The 20,886-nt window shown below is 36.5% G+C and overlaps 1 protein-coding gene across 1 annotated transcript in view; it reads right to left on the bottom strand.

Moving 5' to 3' along the window:
- Window positions 1–20,886, bottom strand: part of GMDS (GDP-mannose 4,6-dehydratase) — a gene marked incomplete at both ends in the record, with an annotated part of 414,283 nt that overhangs the window by 323,123 nt on the left and 70,274 nt on the right. The window contains one exon of the mRNA XM_080339750.1: window positions 17,761–17,870. Within this exon, the coding sequence (XP_080195876.1) occupies window positions 17,761–17,870 (110 nt within the window). The remainder of the gene's footprint in view (window positions 1–17,760; window positions 17,871–20,886) is intronic.

Below are 20,886 nucleotides of genomic sequence, written 5' to 3'. Positions count from 1 at the left end.
TCTGTAGGAGGCACTGAAACAACAGTTTACTTAGGTACCAACAGCAGATGTGTTACACACAAGTTTTTGAATGCTTTGGATCTTCCTTTTCTGAGTATCACCCAAGAAACATACAGATAAATAATTCCATGATCTTCTATAACATTAACAATATATGCTAAAAAAAGATTCCTCTGTGGCAACCATAGTATTAAAAAAAATCTGGAGTTGAACTTGACAACCTTCAAAGGTCCCTTCCAACCCAAACAACTCTATGATTCTATGATTTTACTTAATACATTACCACCAGTAGCTTCCTGGCTTTCCTTCCATGTGAACACCTATATACAAACAATTGGACTTTCCTGACCAGGGGACTACACTAACCTACAGCTACCTTTTATTTAGGTTTAACAGAGACGTACAAATTTATTAAAAAATTTGAATTTAATTTAAAAGTTTGGTTCTTAAAGTTGCCTGGAAAATATTTGTACTCCAGGAACAAATAGCATAGCCTAGGATCTGACTCTTGTTAAGAACTGTATCTCTGCACTGATGGTTTACAGACACACAGCTGCTGTGGAGTTTATCTTCTTCAAGGTGAGGTCCATGTCTCCAGCACCAGGAATGAAGCCCAGATATGCCATTAGTAAAAAGAGAAACATTCTCTGAGTTGACTTGGTAGTAAAAGGAAGATCTAGCTCAAGGTGAAGACAAGCTCAGTACAACTGTCTTTATTGGTGAAAATGATGCCAGTTTTGCCTTTTGCATACTCTGTTGTTGTGTAGTTATAATGAGCTGTGGTCACAAATCAGCAGGACAAAGCCTGTGCCTGTAAAATGCTGCAGAATTTTCTGATGCAAGACACTTTTTTCCTTTTTTTAAACAGTCTGACAGAGGACAAATACCCTGAAAAATATTCTCCATCATCTTTTAGCCATCCTACTTCTACCAACAATCTTTATTTGGCTGCTGATTTTGCCTAGACAGATAAAGCTGCAGGATAGTGCTATTTACATTTGTCTGTTTTGTTTGGTTATTGGTTTGTTTGGTTTTGGTGGTTTGGTTTGGTTTTTTTTTCTATACATATATAAAGACCAGTATTTCCAGTATTTCTCACTGGCCCCTACAACTAATTCAGGACGTCAAACAGCAAAGATAAAAATTAAACCATGGAGAACACTGCATATATACAGCAGTTAAAATAGAGTTTTGGATTTGAAAAGACTGACACAAGGCATTAGCCCTGAGGAGTTTCTGTTTACCTTTCAGATCACCTTGTTGGTAACAGAATTATTTAGTGATCAGCCATATCAAGGAAAAGGTATAGCAGAATGCTGCTGAGCATGAAACCACCATGCAAAAAGCACCAGCCCTACACTGATATTTATTTTGAGGTTTGCAGAGTATTTGTTTATTAATCATTAAAAAGAAAAAGAAAAAAAGTTGAGAACCAGACACCCACTTTTACTTCTAAATGTGACATGATGGAACATTTTCCTAACTTGGTCTGAGGGGAGGGACTGTGTGGAAAATCAGTTTCTCTCTTGAAGTGAAAACACATCCACGTGGCAGATGATGATGTTCTTTTCCAAATTTCACTGTATACTGTTGAACATGCAGACTAATAGGTAGTTTCCCTCCCATGGGTATCATTCCCACTGAGGAAGTGAGACCTGCAAAGCTACCCAGAAGCAAAAGTAGGCTGCTACAGATCACCGAGCTTTCAGTATCTGTATATTTTGTGTTTTTATATCTTATTATTGTTGCAGATAGTTCTATCCACTAGCCCCCCTGGGATAAGGTTTGGCCTATTTTTCAAAAGCAACTTGAAGATTAGGAGATGGGAGCAGATGGTTCTAGTCAAAACCTTTTTAATTAGTTCAAAGTAGTAATATTTTCACATACTCCCCATGCTTACCAACCATCTGAAAAAAAAGAAAAGGAAAAGGAAAAGGAAAAAGAAAAGGAAAAGGAAAAGGAAAAGGGATTAAAAAAAGAAAAAAAAAGAAACATTAAACAGACTAATTTATTCAGTCTGGCTTTTGTACTTTAATTTCGTAAGTTTTGATAAGTAATGAAACACTCAACCTGCTACACTTGTACCATTATAATTACATTTAGCACATGACATGAGAAATACTTGAAATCTTTAGCATTATTAATATATGGAAAATAGCTTTGATGACATTCCAAGTCATTCATTGGTGCCACACAATGCAACTAACTGTTATAACAATGCAGTTCAACATGCATAAAATGTGGTATCTAAGAATAAAAATTTAATAAACATTTAACAGAGCACTCTTTTCTGCTATCCTATCTCCATAATTTCATATGTCTTTTGTATAACAGTTTCCCATGTAGTGCTATAAAGAAACAAACCAGGGAAAAGAACACGAAAGTTAGGAGATAAAATACATCTCATAAATAGTTAAAAACAACAGTGCAGACAGTACAGCCTCCAGATTTTGTTGCCTGTCAGGCAAGCAATTTCTCACTTTAAACACAGTATTTTGAAAATAATTACAATATGCCTCTGTGTTAAGAAATACAGTAATTAGAACCCTGTGGAAACTATCATTTTACAAAGATGCTTTAAATCATAGTCATTGACAAAGTAACTATCTTCCCATTGCCCTCTAATTTTCAATCACAATTTCCAAAGTAAAGTTTTTTAAAACTAATTCTAAGTGTTACATGACAGAATGGGCAAATACAATAATATATGTACTAATAACAATTTCAGTAAAGGAAACAAAGTGTAGGCAGGCCGCTACAGACTGTTAGGGAAAAAAAAATCTATACACTTAAGTTTCTCCTTATTCATAGGTTATGCTTACAAATAAGCACATCTGTGCTTCATTTTTAAGATGCATCCACTTGCATAAAGAGAAAACATTTTAAACTACAATTTTATAACATACTGACAAAAATGACATCTTAAATGAGCAGATTTTATTTTGCAAGCATACAGTGTCTGATTTTAAGCAAATCTAATCAGGTTGTACAGGTTGCTTTATATAGACTGAAAGCTAAAGAAAAAAAACACTAATTCATAAAGATCAAGAATCTACAGATACCACAAAGGTTAGGCAAACAGCAGTCCAATTAAAGCCAAGAAAAAAAACACATTAGAAAGCTTATTTTGAAGTGAGGTCTCTAAGAGTGTATTAGAAGAAGTGAATCAAAGATCTATATCCACTTAACTGCTTCATTTAAATTATGTCCTAACATTATAGCATGATACTGTCATCCAGAAGAGATGTTATAACAACAGAAGAGCCCACCTAGGGTTTAGAAGATAGCTAAAGTAGCTGTCTCCGTTCTGGAGGTATTGGAAAGTATATTCGATACAACAGATGGAGATTAATACACAAATAAATCCAATGGCAGCTAAGCAAAGGTCTAGTGATGGCCAGGTTTCCACAAACCCATGTGCACCTTAGGATCTTTACAAGCTTGTCAGCATAGTGAATGAAAGCCACTTCAAAAAGCTTAAAAATTACTTGTGAAGTTTTTATTCATAACAAAATTTAATTACATTATGGAAAGAATTCCTCTTCAAATATTAAAGACAAAACGTTCATCCTTCCACACCCCACATGAACCAAAAGTGCCTGCCTACTTAAAAAAAATCCAACCATAAATTAAAATTTAAGCTACGTTTAATTAAGGTTCGATTGCTTCCTTGCCTTTAAAGATAATTATGTTTTCAATATATTTTTTCTTGTGACCTTCAAATCTTCAAATTATTTACAGTATTCGAAAGCCACATGTTTCACTTTGTTAACAGTGCAGTTCGTGAACATGTTAACATCTAACAGTAAATATGCGTATGTAACATGTCATTAAGAAAGATACTCCTCCTGTAAAAATGTTAACATTTGCTTACAGAAGCAAAGTCAACTTTAATCTATACTTGCTGACAGAAAGGATAATATATCGCAGGCAATTCTGTTTTGTCCATGGGCCTCACTATATTAAACTTTATTTTGCTTCCCCACTCCCTTACTCTTTTGTTTTGCTTTAAAGCAAACCATTCTTAGATTAAAAATATTTCAGCTTTATTAAGGAAACCACAGAATCAATGGAAAAATTGCCCTGTGAACGAGAACAGGTTTTCATGCTAGATAGTGTTACATGTATTTTTCAACCATTAAATTGCAACAATATTACTGTTCTTAGATTACTAAATCTACACTGACACTATCATAAATTACTCCTATTGATCAGCTGCGTGTCATTATTGTGAAATTTTGACTTCAATATGACTTGATGCTAATCATCAGATTTCCAATTATTTATTTTAAGTTGAAGCACTCGAGAGAAAGTTCAAGTCATTTGCTTTGATTTACTTAGTATAAATAAAGAATACCCTACACTAATATTTATAGAGGAATTCTAGTTCAGTACCTTAACCACAAATGTAAGGCAACAAATTACAAGTAATAAACTACTTATACAATTTAAACAAGGTTAACAGTACGCAATTCTCCAAAAACTACCCAAAGATTTGGTCTGACTTGTATGGCATTCTTTTAAATCTTAATTAGCATCCAGCATTTACAGTCCAACTTTCTAACACATATTTCTCATCACTGTAAGCTATTTAATAAAAATAACCCAGTAACAAAGTAACACTATTAAATGCAATCAACTCACTGGAATTTGCAACATTCAGTAATGATACTCTGATACATCTATCTAAATGTGACAAGAGGAAAAAATGCACAACACCTCAAAATACTGATATATGAACAAAGATGAAGTATTAGACACAGAACACTTACAAAAACCTGTGAGCCTTAAATACTCCCAAGCTCTGTAGAGAATCCCTTCCAGCGACCTAAGTGGCATTCAGATTAGGCCTCATGACAAGTCAATCAGTCCCATTTTCTTTCATTAAAATTATTGCAACCAGCTTGAGGAAAATCAAGTATGTGAAAAAAAACCTGAAAGGTTTTACAGAAATTCTTATGTAGCACATTTGAAAAGAATTCTCATTTATCAGCTATTTACATACCATGTTGTTTCAATTAAGTCATATGCTTTGAAATCTGCAGGAAGAATTATATACCATTTTATTTCAGATAAAATGTGGAAGGACTGCTACTATAAAGTTTATACATGAAAGCGTTTACAGTATAGAATAGATCAGTATCATAAATAATTTGCATCTTACATTATCCTTTACTCAACACAATTTTTAGTCTCTATTTTTTCAGTGGAATTGGCATTTTAGATAATGTAGTTTCAGCAAACTAACTGCATCTTTTACTAGCCCCATAGACTTAGGTGTGCTGAATATATACAATGTTTTCAGGAGCATTTTTTAGAGCTTTGCAATTAAATTTTACTGCCCAGCTAACTAAATACATAGGTTGCATATGCCTTGTAATTAAAATACATCATTTCTGGAGGATGTTCTTTGCCACAGTGGAGTTTTAGAAATAAGTCAAAGGAAAAATATTACACCAATATAAAATTAAAAAAGCTCCACAGAACTCACAGCTTGTTACACAAACACGCACACAAATCTTTAAAAAATTCAAGAATATTAAGCATATTAAAAGTAACGCTTCAAACTTCTAGCATCCTTTAATTTGTTTTTACATCCTTGTGTGATGCTGTATCTTTTGTTCTGATGCTATGCCAGTGAAATTGCATCACTGTGAAGCAACATTATGCAATAATGTCTGGCTAAAATTAAAATGGTATTTCTCAGCATTACATAGTTACAGGAAAAATGCAGTGCAGGCATTCACAATGTGATTATGCAAGCCAATATAATCAGTAAATACTTAATGAAAAAATAAGGCAATGGAAAGCTAGTATGAATAGCTGTATAGGAAGGCGAACCAGCAGTCTTGATCCTCCTGTTGCTGTAACTACACTTTCGGGGTCTGAGCCTATTGCCAAAGATGTTCGATACAGCTCTGCTTCAAAAAAAAAAAAAAAAGAAATGAAAAAAAAAATAGAAGTTGAGGAGTTCCTCATGTAATGACAGATCATACTAAATTAAAAAAAAAAAAGGGGGGGGGGGGGGGCGGGGAAGAAAAAACCAAACAATCTGCTTTTATGTAAAACATACCTAACTTCTCTGCAAAACCATTTGCATGTTAGGGCACAAACACCAAGAGAGATGTTCTCTCTCTAAGTTACAGCTCTTCATCATCTCCGAAGAGAATGGAGAAATTTCCTGAACAACTGTTTTCTGCCTGCTAAAATCTAGCACAGCAGCATCACAATAAGATTAAACTTAAGCAACACTATTTAAACCAATCTGATTCCTAATTCAGATAGAATATCAACAAATAACAGACATACGTTTTTTACAAAGTAAACGCTCATCTCATTCACAGGAGATACTAGGTTAAGACGCAATCTTCTATACAGATTACCTCAAGACCACTGCTATAAACAGAAAAATGAACACATCAAGTGATTCTAAACATCCCAAAATGACAACTTATATTATTTCCTAACCAAGACCTTCTTCAACACAGCTAAATTGAACAACTATGTCTATTCTTAACATCCACATTTTTTTTTTTACACTTGCTACACAGTAGCAAAAAAAAAACCAACCAAACAAACCAAAACCTCATTACAGTTCTGCAACTTAAATTATGTTTCATCTTCGATTTCTAAGTGTTCAGGGAAAAACAGAAACTTGTGTCCACAGACTATTGTAACAGTGGAATTAATCCCTGCTGATACAAATGTGTTCTCTCACTCCTGACCACATAGCCATTCTAAATCATAGGTTCTGTGAGCTTAAATGTGCACGTCTCACTGTAACAGTTCTTTGACAGAAATGTTTTGTGTGCTTTAAGTTGTCTCTATACTTTTCTACACTCTAAGAAAATAAGCAAATCCATTTTTATGGTAGAAGATATTTTCTCTTGTTTTGCATGCCTGTAAAACATACCAAGTAACTTTAAGAAGCACAGTGCATTTCTTCCACAGATGAGGGAAGTCGAGAGGATACACATACATTTTTAAAGCTGCATAAACCACAACGCCAAACTTACACAGAACAAAGAACAAATCTAGCATTACTCAGCAAGAAGACTAGAAACATGCACACACACATACAACCCAACAGTCCTAATAATCCTAAAGGGGGAAAAAAAAATACTACTTTGTTATGCAAATATTCCATTTCAAAACTGAGAAAATTAAATGATGTCATTCCAGCTAACATCCTTACCTCAATGAAAGAGAGGCAAGAGACAACAACAACAATCCCTCCCCACCAACCCCCTTGCAAATATTTGTTTCAGTGAGGTTTGGCTTAAATAGGAGTCTGTAGCACTTGGCCCCAAGAAAAATTACAGAGAGAGTTTCGGAACTGCTTATTTTAAAGGTAGCACTTGTTCTGCCAACCTAATTATCGCAATAATTAATGCAATGCATGTATTACTGTGTATTCACAGATTTTTTTTTTCATAGATTCCATTTCTATGTTTCAAACAGCAACTTAGTAAATGGTTTCTAAAAATATAAAAACACAACCATGTTATTTCTTCCAATAATTTAATTCCCTGGAAGCATCTTCAGAGGCACAAGAAAAATCTTAAATCATGATATATCAAATGAATTTAATACTTAGCAACAGAAAAAATGGATTAAGATAGCTTCATATTATTACTCATCCAACAAATCACAGGCATTTCCTTCACTTAATAGCAATATTTTACCAGTGTTCAAATAGCAAAAATTGCATGTAATTGTTATAGCAACATTTTTCTTAATATTGTCACTTTCATTTTAAGACATTAAATAATAATAAAAAACATACCAAAACACATGTAGAACCACTCATCCAGCAACATGAACAGTAATTTAACCACAACGAAAAAGCTCCAGAACTCAGAGCTATTATATTAGCACTTTCTATAGTGTACGATAACTGATGCTGAAAAATACCTACACTCCCGCAGACCTGCATTACTCTCTGATCTCAGTAAATTGTAGCAGCTAGCATCAGTGGCAACACTTCAAAGTGAATCAAATACACTTTTATTTAAACCTGTAAGAAAAAAAAATTACATAGTGGTTTGGTTTTCTTACAAGCCTGCTGAGCAGGGTCAATAACTGAAATATCACTGAAGTATCAAATTTGAGAGAAAGAAACATTATTTGAGAAACAAATTTTTATCAAAATAGAAACCTGCCAGGTATCACCACGCTGTTGTAACAATTCTTCGGGCAACTGGGTTAAAAAACATTTCTTTATGGAAAGTAAAACCCTAATGAGGTCCATCAGAAATATAAACAGTAAAGCTAATGTTCAGCCAGGCTGGTTACATTCAGAGCTGTAATAGGAATAAAATGTTCTGTAACTTTAAGACAGCACCCCGTATTGACTTTTTCAGCCTTGACATAATTTCTAGACTCCTCTAGTCACACTACAATAATTTCTCAACTTCTTTTATATCCTCCTACTGTGATATCTTAAAATCCCAGGGCTTGAGCAATCATGGACATCAAAGCCTTCAATTCCACCTTTTATTTTGGGATAGTCCTACTACAAAATTTTAGATGCAGATGAGCATACAACAAAATATGTTAATGCCTAGATGACTGAAGCTATTTTGCAGTCATTAATTTTGTACTTAATAAATACTAAGTCAAATGCTGTGCTACTTTTATTAATCAAACACTTCTAGAGACAGATTTGCAGCTTGACTCATTTTAATAGCAAATCTAAACCTGAGGATAAGAGCAGAACAGACTGCAGGTCTTTTTCTAAAAACGTTGACATTTGAGCAAACCTTACCAAAGAATGCTTGCCTGACTGAAGACTGACATTTCCTTTCTCTAACTCACTTAACTGAAAAATAGGCAATCTGGCCGACTCCTACAGTACCCCAAGGCAGCTGTATATCACTTTCAGTTGAAACTTGTGAATACTTTCTTTTTCTTTCTGTCTCTTTATTTTGACATGCATATTATGTTAGCTGATTTCAATCATGTTGCATGAGTGGATGACATACCTTAGAAGATTAAGTTTTGCCACCTGGGACTATTCCAGATATTCAGTACTTTACAGCATCTCATACCCTTCTTCATCCTCTATGTGCCCACATTATCAATAGTAGCTCTCTTTCCTATTTTATGCCTAACAACAAGTTGTTCAAGGCTGCAGTTGATACAAGTCAGCTTGAAGTGTCATTCCCCTCTCATTCCCATTATAGGATGGGGCTGCTCCATTGTGTACAACACTCTGCTGCCACCTATTTGACAGAAGAAATACAACACTGTGAATGCCGCAACTGGTTTTGCCTTCCCTTTCCCCCGGCTTTCTCTTCCCCTGCAACAGCTGTTAGGGAAAAAAAAAGCCACACTATCGTAGAAGTTTTTGATCACTCCTTCCCATTCACACTCAGAGGCAGAAATCACTTCAGTAATTACATTTTCACTTAAGTATAGCTACAATTACAGCAGAGATTTGGTTGTTGAAAATAAAAAGAAAATACATGACAAACCACTCTCTCCTCTTAAAAGGGACTCCAATTTAACAACTTTCTTCCATTTATAACCTCAAACAAGAGGTCAGTTCTAAATTTTGCTTTAAAGCAGCTATATAAAAATCTGTAATTTAATTATGTAGTGGAGCTCATTGAGGGCTTGATTTCAACAGCTCTCCAGACCTAACTGGGGCCATGGCACTCAACAAACACGGATTCACCAGCCGGCCCCCTTCACTACAGCAGACCTAAGATTCAGAAGTCAGTTAGGAAGTCAAATTATGGAGCCTTAAAGCAGAAACCACACACAAAGCATGAGATGAAGGAGGTGGTACTTTATCCGTCATCAGGGTCACAAAGATAAACACCACTTCATTCATCACAGCATTCAGCCTGCTCTGTATGCAACCGGACAACACAGGAACAGCGTCAAAGAAAAGTCCCTAACTTGCATTTGTAAAACATCATGCAAGAGACACCCACCAAAGCTGCAAAAAACTCAAAAAGGAATCTATAATCTTCAGTTACAGATTCACGACAGCATACATTCTGCTCTTTAATTACCAAGCCATATGGAAAAGTCCTATTTCAGGGCTCAGTCTGGTCCTTTTCATATCCCCGATTAAGTACTCAAATACTTCGGGTTTTTTTTTTTGGTTTTTTTTTGTTTTTTTTACTCGGTTGCTTTCCCAATATGCTATGTTCTATGTTTAATGTAAAATAGTGGTAGAAATGTGCTTCAGCATTTACCCTGAAAATGATCCATGACAAAAACAAACAAACAAAACCACAAACAAAAAACAACAACAAAAGGAAATATTTAAAAAGCAAATACATAGCAAGTTTTTCACACAAACTATAAATACCAAAAAGCATACAAACTCTTGTGTATTTTTCTATAGAAGGAGAATAAATACCCTACTTCAGAGCAAGGGTACGGAGAAAAGAAGGGGCTTTGTTGAAAGAGGGAGGCAGCAGGTAAGAAGAAAATGAGACAGGTGGAATAGGAGGGCACAGAGGCAATACCAGCCTGCAGTAGAAGTCATGAGAGATCTTCCGTGCTGTTAAAACACACCCATAAACACAATACTTTCATTTTCTCATTGGTATTGACATAAATAGTACTTGGTTTGGGCAACAATTTGTTGATGTTTGTATTTGCTAATACATATTTGTACCACTGAGTGCATTATTGCATTGTTCTTTTTATGTATTCATAACATTGGCAGCCATAATACATATATTTAGCTATTAAAGTTAATCTGCTTAATAAAATTAATAGTTGCACTTCCTTAGTAACACTTGGTTTTAAATTTATTTAGTCTGACAATACAAGCTGCAATTACATAGATTGTGTAAAGTTGCCATAAGTATTTAGTGGACCAAGTGAAGAGACACATGAAATTCCAATTGCTAGCTATTACTGGAATTACCTTTCTTTCTAGGCCACACACAAAAACTGTTTAATTATGTTAAAAAAAAATGCCCAGAACAATGCCCAGAATAATTCACTAATTCCTTTTAAGCAATCAGGCTTTCGGTAGTTTACTTAAAGAGTTTAAGCCACACACAGCAGAACAACACATACAAGCATTTGAAAGAAATACTTGAGAGGCTTATTCTGCCCTCTGGTGCACTCTATCCCACAAGGACACAGCATCCTGCACAAAACCCAGGAAAGCATCTGAGCAAGTCCAAAAGCTTGAAGTTAAAGCAGTTAAAGGGTCTGCCAAGCTACATTAAGACTGTTTAGTACCTTACAGGATCATACTCTGGATGATACCGCCATGAGCAAAAGCAGTAAAGCATTCTGAAGGACAGAAGGTAGCCCAGCTAATTTTTACTCCTTTGTAATTACAACAGAGACCCTAATTGCCCTGGCCAATAAGGACCAAGACCCCATTGTGTAAAATACTGAGTAAATACATTATTTGATGGATTGCATGACAGTTTTCCACTGAAAGTATGTTCATGAGGCTGGTGTTACAAGCTTCCACCACTGGTAAAAACTGATGACAGGAGACAGACAGGTACCCAAGCACACCACAGAACATGGTACCACAGGCCCATGCAGGGATTCTACACTAACCAGAGGTATGCTGGAGCAGAAGGTTCTATATTTATAGTCTTACTCTAGCACAAATCAGTTATGGAAAAATCACTTTTTGGGTAATAAAAGGAACTACCATGCATACTAAATTAGAAGTAGTTTGATATAATCTTGAGACAATAAAATATTCTATAAAACGTAACTATAAAATTCTTTAACTCCATAAAATTAAGGTCTGTTAGGCTTATTTTTGCCTGTGAATAAGTCTTACTACATCTCTACAACAGTGCTGCTAATATTCTTTACAATTAATTAAACTAGATCTTCTTACACCGAACAGTCAAACTGCTTGATTTAAACACACACGTAAAAAAATCCATTAATTTTCTCAGAAGTTGTGAGGTTTTGTTCCATTCATAACAAGCTTAAAACCTGTGCCATAATATAACAGCACCACAATGCATATGGAATTATAAGAACCACAAGGTAGAGTACATAATATATATTATGCAAGCTCTAATGCACAATTCTAAGCCTTGTTACTAATGAAACAGTGGGAAAACTTCTTAATTAATTCATTGAATTATTTAGCCTGCAGTTTCATCTAAGCAAGATTGTATCAAATTAAGAAAAAACTATTTTTGCCATGAGGAAGCATGACAGGATCAGAACCAAAACGGGTAAGTATGCAGCTAGCAAGAAGTAGCATCATTAAGATTACTGATTGGTATTTACATGTGATTAAAAAAAAAAATCCACTCTACAAACTAGTGGGGAACCTTCCTGTCTCACACATGAACTACAACACCAAAACACATCTCCAGCACAAAATAACTATTTTCAGAACTAATCTACCAAATAGGCAATGGCAGCAATCACTAGAAGCTATTTACTTCAATGTTATTGAGATGGTCAAAGATAAGCCAAACCAAATTAAAGGTTTTCAAAGTAAGGATCCTGAGAGAGAGCTGTTCTGTGAGGAGGGTGCATCCCAACCTGGCTATTGAATACCACAATGATGGACCTTGAAAGGAACCTGGAACTCAACTATCAGGAGGTTTCAGTTCTCAGTTCTGACTTACTTCTGGGACAAGTTATTTAAGCTTGTGCCTTGACTTCCCTCATAGCCAAGTACTTACTGGATACATGCACTGGAAGCATTTCCTTCATATGAGACCACCTCATACTGACACTACTCTCACCCACATAGACTTTCTCATAGAAGACTTTCTGCTATACTAACTGCATGGATAGAAATAAGATGAGGGAAGGGCACTGCCCCTGTAACAGGAGAAAGTCAGCAATAGATACTTTTAGTTATTTGATTCACTCATGTCCTAAACAGGATACCAGCTTGCATGCCCATGTCCCAAACACTGCCTTCTTCACCATTAAGTTGCACAGCACCATCTCCCCCCACAGCAACGGTTCATAACCACAGGTACAAGTTCAACAAATAGAAATATGAAATCTTACAACTCCAAAGGAATGACCCCACACACCAAGACATGCTGGGGGCTGACGAGCTGGGAAGGAGCTTGGCAGAAAAAGGCCTGGGCATCCTGTTAGACACCAAGATAACCATGCGCCAGCAAAGAAAGCCAACATCATCTTTAGCTGCATTATAGTGTGTCACCAGAAGGTCAAGGGAACGGATCTTATCCACAAAGAGCCACAAAGAGCTGAAAGACTGGAGCATCTCTCATATGAGGAGAGGCTTAGAGAGCTGAATTTGCTTAGCCTGAAAGAACACTCAGAGGGGGATCTGACTGATGTGTATAAAAATAGCTGATGGGTGGTTGGAAGAGTAAAGGTGACTGAGACAGACTCTTCTTAGTGGTATTGAGTGACAGGAGGTGATACAATGGGCACAAATTGAAATACAGGAAATGGCAGTTAAAAATATGAAAGTTTAGTGGTGGTGGGTGTTGGTTTTTTACTGTGATAGTGATGGAACTGCACAGGTGAGGGAACAGGGTGCTCAGAGAGCTTGTGGAGTCTCCATCCTACTCAAAACTTGACTGGACATGGTTCTTTGCAACCTGCTTTACCTGATTCTGCCTTGAGTAAGGGGGTTGAACTAGACAGTCTCCAGAGGTTCCTTTCAACCTTCAGCCCTTCTGTGGTTCTATAAAATTATATGATATAAACTTTTGCATGTTTCCCCTCCCTACAACAATACCACTTTCTCACCACCCAGCATGCAAGCTATAACTGCTTCAGGGTGTAGCAGAGATACAGGTGAGCACAGGTTTTTATATAAGTTGTAATTTTCTTCCCTGGGTTCTGAAGACCTTGTCACTATTTTTTTTTTTTTAATCGTCCCTGCTGCCACTTCTTCTTCCATGCAACATGAAAACATAGTCACATCAACAGGCATGGGGTTGAAATCAATTAGTAGTTCACCACATGTTTGGTTCACAACCATTAGGAGTAAGCATCTGATACAGATAAATACACAGAATAATCAGAAATGAGTAAGTTGTTTAATTTTGCCAGCATGGGGAAAGAGGACACTAAAGGCCTTGCAAGACCTTCTCTTTGGAGAGCACAAAAATAAAGAAGGTAAAAGGGAGGATCTAGAGATAAAGCTGAATTCAATAGACAAGTGTAAAGAGATCCTTATTCAGGTGAGGGTTTATATGCTGATTTTTACATTTCACCTTTCAGCTAAGAGTGTAGTGTTTGCTTCTTAAAATGAATTCTTGCATGACTCCAAGCACCCATATGTCTGCAAGGAATTGAAACTAAATAGAACCTTAATATCCCCTAAACTAAAGAACAAACAAACAAACCCAAATAAACAAACAAAAACCCCCACCACACACCAAACCTGTACACATCTGGCAAGGTGAAAAAAGATACCAAGCATTTACTGGCTTTTTAAAATGTAGTTACATGCAAGTAAGATCTTACTGTACAATAATACATCCATGTTACATATGAAAGGAACACATAACACAGAAAAGTCAACCCATTATTTTTATATCTCATAAAACACATTTGCTATAAAATTTCTGACAACAAATGCCAACAGTAAGTAGACAAAATAACCTTCTACTACCCAATACAATTTAAAGTAGTACTCTGAGCAATTGTGGCTATCTGCAATATGGCCAAATTTGACTCGGCTATTTAATAACATGACTACTAGGATAGCAATAGCCATAAAACTGGAGCCATTTCTTCAGTCCTACATTTAACTGCTCAGTGCAACAGAAGTTTCAAGTGCTGTAAGCAAGTTTACTAAGGTTACACTGCCTTTTTGCTTCAGAAATCTAAAAAAAAAATAATAAAATTTCAACTCAGTTCAATACAACTCAAACTAAAAGAATCTTACAGCACCATCAAATACTGATGAGATCACTTCAGAAAAAAAAAATAGTTCCAGGTTCATATCTTCGTGTGCGCATCTGCTGAAACACTGTGAAAGAAGAGACCTTTATAGAATTTTGGCCAACCTACTATTTGGATAACTGATTTTCAAGACATCCAACAGACAGAGGGATATAAGTATATAGTTATGGATAACATAATTTAGATTAATCCATCTGCATGCTACCTATCCACAATAGTAGATTATTACTATTTAGAATCAATATATTGTAAATAATCACTCCTACGAAACCTAATTAAATGAAAACAAATCGTGGTCATCACACCAGATTCCTAAAGCACCAAAAGCCAAAGCAGGACGTTTAAAGGCTGGTTAGAAAACATGAGGCTAAACTGTTTACTTAGTAACTATGAAGTGAATGTGCTACTGTTTTCTGAACATCCAATGGAGAAGCTACAGTGCTGAGAGCTAATCCCCATTTCTCACCAAAACAGACAGGAACGCACACTGGATAATTTGTTCCTACTGATGATATCATTCTGTTAAGTGTACTGTTTTTAATAAGGAGCAAGTTTCAGTCTTCTCTCACTTTCTCCCATGTACAAGATCAGATCAGCCTCTCAGTGACCTACTTTATGAGTCATAGCCCTCACTATTTATGATTCAGAAAAACGTCTTCTCTGACAGTATTTCCCAGACTACTGTGGGTTCATTCCAAGAACCAATTTCATCTCCATTGGTTTCCTACAGGAAACCAGACCAACTTCCTATTATTTTATTTTCCTTCATTTCAGCACAGCTCACATAAACTAACTGGAAGCGAGAGTGATAGAAAACTTTCTTCTGCACAAACACAAGCCAATACAAACACCACCAAAAAATACCGAAGACGTAACTTGTTCAAAGTCACCAGAACGTGAAGCAAGCTAAGATTAGAAGTCTTTCTCCCTCCTTCCCAAACATGAGGAATACAGGCAAAACCAGTAAGTTTATATAACTAAAGTTTAATGGTAAGAGTTCTTCGGGTGTCTGGTGAAGACATTCACCCCCTAACAGGTGGCCTAGTTCTACTCCCTCTTCTAACACTGGAAATTGTTTTAAAATGTTAAGCACTGTTGGACTGCTTTTAAGTCCTATAGTTCCCGTAGTTAAGTCCCCTAAACACCTCAGTCAACAGACTTGGGGTGCCTAGGTTCTCTCCTCAACTACAACAACAGAAGTATTACTGGAGATGCTAGGAAGCATAATAAGCAGAAATCCATCTAGACTTCTAGTAGGATTACTTAACATTGCCTAAGTATTGGCCTGCTGCATTCAGCCTGGCATTTAAGAGCCATTTTGATGTCTCCTAATTGTGCTGCAACACATTAGATATCCAAAGGCCAAGACTTGGGTCCAGATCTGAATTGGCTCAAAGTGTTCATGCAGCAAGATACTTGAGCTTTCTCAGAGCCCATGGCAGCATCATGTAAGACCCTATATCTGCATCACCATTATCCCCTTTCACACCATCCTAGTGCTGTGAATTGAGCTGTTGGCAGTTACAGCAGCCACAAGGGGATAGTTTGGGACTACTATGTTAGTACCATGCTAATATCACCCAAGGGACAGATGTAATTTCACTGGAGATTGTTATCCAAGGCACTAGTTCAACAAATGCAATGCTAGAACATCTAGCTTTGGACTGTAAATACCCAGCAAGGTTTGCTGGCTCAGGTTTCACTCTGCACACCAGCAGTTAAGCTGCCCTTGGACTCAAGTAGCCTCGTTCCTATACTGCTGTACCTGAGCTAATAAACCCAACCAGTCCCATGGTTAGCACAGAGCAAACTGGATAATTCAGTCACAAAAGCAATTTAAAGGAAAGATTATTCTCCTTTCACCTCTATATTCTGCTGGTTTCCTTGGCAATAACTGCAGTCTTTCTACGTTATTTCTTCTTGCTAAGGCTTAAGGGTTGATGGGAGCAACACATTGCTTTCTGTAGAAAGGCTGACTTTCATGAGACTTAAATGCTCCTTCAGTTCTCTCTTCAAGAGAGGCCAAGGAATATTACCACTTAAGAATACTTTCACATTCTACAAAAAAAGGACAAGCATATGTCTGACAAACAATTTATTTCAATGACAATTTGCTACTTGGCCATCAGTTTCAGTTTGTAATCACAAAGTGAAGTATGAATGAGGTTTTTGCAAGTAAATAGAGCTCACCTGTTAGTAAAACAAGCTTTTCCATCATAGAGCAATATAATATAAAATATGTAAAAAATAAATTGAAGTTATTTGCTCTGCTATCTATATTCTTTGCTTATGATGCAGCAGTACTTGACAGGGTGAAGCTACTTATCTTCAACAAGTCCTTTTTGTTTCAGTTTCTATAACGATTTTTCCAACCAAAAACTCCAGAAAACTTACAATACTGTAGGTAGTAGCAAAGCTGTTTTCTCTATTTTTAGGTCAATCCTTCAAAGCGTATTACCTGCATGAAAACTGGTATAGGTGAAGCCTTTCTGGAAGTGGTGCTCTTAGATACGCATACTGGTTATAATGCAAACAGGATAATGTGGTTTTAAGCACCATTTGGCTCAACAACACTGTATAAATCCTCCAATAGGACCGATCAGCAGCAAACTACAACAAAAGTTGTTTCACATGGTAGAAAAAGCAGATTTCTAAACCTGCAAGTTTTGTTGACAATTTAACCTCATTATTCTGACATCTGAGTAAATATTCAGTAGCAAGACTCATGCAGTAATTCTGCACCACAGCAAATACAACTATCTTGATTTAAGGCAGTGTTTGCCTGTCAAAATTAGCAGTTCTTAAAACAGCTATAACTACTGCAGTCTAAAACAATCAAAGCAGTAGACCGCCACCAATGCACATTCACAATTCTCAGTGCTAGAAGCTACTCACCTTGACATGGCTCTGTGCTCCCAGGTTGTATATCTCAGTGGGTTTGACTTCATTAATGATCTTCACCAGGCAGGTGCTGTCCGTGAGATCACCATAGTGCAGCTTCATGTCTTCGGAGTTTAAGAACACAGAGTTAATATATTTTAGTCCCAGAACAATGTGGCATTCTTGGTCCGAATCCTATTCCAAGCTTAAAATCCGAGTTAACACTTATTGGAAAAAGTTAAGACATCACTGGTTGAACAAGGTTTTGCTTGTGTGTTGTTGTTGGGTTTTGTCGTTTTTCTTTTCTTCCTCCCCACCTCCCCCCACGTTGCTTTAAGCACAAAATATATTTCCATGCAGGAGAATTTCTGAATCTCTTTTCAATAATCTGATCTACCTAGAAACATTGATGTAATTTGTTTCATAGTTTGCATTTCATTAACTCATGTTGTATAAATTAGATCAACATCAGAATTTCAGCCACAAAAATTGTTTTATTTTAGTTTAGGCTTCCAGTCTTTCACACACAAAGGTTTCTAATAACTTCTTCAGCATACATTGATAGCTTTCTCCTCCTTCCCAAAATGTTGCATGTTTAAGCTCCTCACTTAGAGTAATTTCACAACACAACAAAAATCCCTAAGGTATCTACTAGATGAACATCTAGGTAACATTATTAATACATGCAGTCTATTGTACTGTAATGTTTTTCATTTGAAATATACAGATACATACTGGAAAGGAATTTCAGAGAACACTGTAACACTGACAATGAAACATGCTTCATTGACAGTTACACATCAAAATCTCAGATGTGGTTAGATACATCAGTCACGCAGCTGTTACTTATCTCTTCCTGACTGATTTACTTTCTAGGTAAGAGCATGAGATGAGCTCCTGTCAAAATTAAAAGAGCAGGTTGCAATAGCTTATCAACTTGTCTTTGGTTTCAGACCCTGACTTGTCAAGAAGTCATGCCAGAAGTGAAATTCATTCTGATAAAACAGGTTTCATTTCCCCTTATTAAAAAAAACCAAAAAAGTCATACTACCACACTGCTATTTACATATCTATTCAATAAAAAGAATAATCTTGTTATAATTATTGATGAATTAGCTGTTTACATTTACTTGCTGTATCTATATAGACTTTAATTTGATGATTTTGACCTTAATAAATTTATGTTTATATTGTCCTATCTCCAGGAAAAGAAGAAATTACTATTTCAGTAGAGTTTAGCAGTCTTCCCATTTGACAAAGGTTACCACTTTGGGGGAGGGCTGTATTATCTACAGATACAACCAAATACCTTTTTTTTTTTTTTTAATTCTGAAACCAAGAAATACAAGGTTTATTACAAGAGACTACCATATGAATACACACCACATTTTTTTAAACACTGTAGAGATATCTGAACTTTGTTTTTGTTTGAGCTGTTTTGTATTTGTTTGTTTGTTTTGACAGTTTAAGGCAGCATGGAAGTAACAGATCACACAGTTCTCAGGTGTTGAACTTTCACATTCCTATTCAACAGGTACTTGAAGCTCTTCAGGGTGATAAAGTGACATAGACAAGCAGGTCACAGTATCTTCTTGAAATCTGCTTTTACTTCCACAGTGCTTGAAAAGGACAGCTCTGAAGAGACCCAGTTGAATCTGTGGCTAACAGATAAGGGAATCATAATGAATTTTTTTTTTTTTTCCAAAGTTAACCGTGATTTAATGTGAGGGATGGCAAGCAGGTTATCACACTTTTTGTGCATATACATCAAGTATCCATGGTGCAGGCTACCCTAATTCCTGCCACCAGTTCTATACAGGCTGTGCCAGAACACCACCACATTTTCGCTTGTGGGGAATACAACCGAGCTGCTTCCCAAATGAAATGCAGTTCATGAAACTAGTGTGGGCCACAGCAAGCACAAGATCCCAAACAGTTATAGGATAAAAACATTTAGTTATTGGTGTTAAGCTGCAATCCTCAAAACTGTTGATGTCCAGACCATCATAAAAACTGCTGAAGTTTCCTTGCAACACTAAATAGAGACCACAAGCAAGCACCATATAACCAGTTTCTTTGATGGCATTTACCACCTTTTTCAGGACAACTCTGTGGGCTGTTGGGATCAGGAAAGAACTCAAATGTACTACCCTTTCTGTACTGGAAAAGAATGCTTCTCCAGGGAAACAGGAGGCCCTCTTCTTCCTCTGCTTACCTTGGCTGCGAGTTTAACAAAATCTCCCTGCCAGTTGAGCCAGCCTTTCAGAGAGGATGGAGCAGAGCATACTGTTACAAGAGCAGGATCAGGTGGCAGCAACTCTGTAGGAGCTGTAGGGTCTGAAAAGCAGTTGGTTCCTCTCCAGCCTAAGAAGTAGCTGAGCAGGGAAGAGGTGCCATAGCCAGGATCCCTCTTCCAATACCAAAGACATTCACTTCTGCCACCATCTCCAAGCCAAGACATCAGGCTTAGAGCTTCCCACGGGAAGGTGGTCTGGGCTGAGCTGGGCAGAGATACCCTCCCATGAGTATCTTAAGTTTAGAGCTCCCAAAGGGGAATGCCATTTTGGTCTACCATCAAGACTTCAAAGATTCTTGTTCAAATGGCTTTTTTGAACATGAGAAGGGCATGAAGTATTGTCCATTTGATGACCCATGAAGAAAATGTCTTTCAAGAGTAATAGAAATGGTCACTAGAAATGGGGTTTGTTTGGTGCAAAGTTTTATAAACACAGATTAAAGATTAAAATCTTTGTGCTTTAGTAACATCATGCAATCTAAAAACCTCCTTAGCAAGCAACAGATGGAAGGCTTTCTTCAGGAAACACCTTGTTTTCCTTCTTGTTCTCACTACATTTTTTTTTTAAAAAAAAGGTTCACTGTCTATGAAGATCATCATCTTGCAACTTGTAAGCACTTACTCATGGGAAGAACACACAGGGCAAAGACAAAATTAGGGTTTGCTCACATTGACCACTATTGCTTCTTTGCTTCCCTCACTACTGCCTGGAAACTCATTGTTTCCAAACAGTTTCCATGGAGCAGCCTTTCCTGAGATTCCTGGTCCAATTCTTCCTTCTCCTCCCATTCATATGGCTGCATTCCTCAGTTAAAGGAAAATGAGATTACAAGTGGGGAAAATAT

This window comes from Nesoenas mayeri, assembly GCF_963082525.1.
Source record: "Nesoenas mayeri genome assembly, chromosome: 2".
In the NCBI taxonomy this organism is placed as follows: Eukaryota; Metazoa; Chordata; class Aves; order Columbiformes; family Columbidae; genus Nesoenas; species Nesoenas mayeri.
This window is presented reverse-complemented; position numbering and strand designations above follow the sequence as displayed.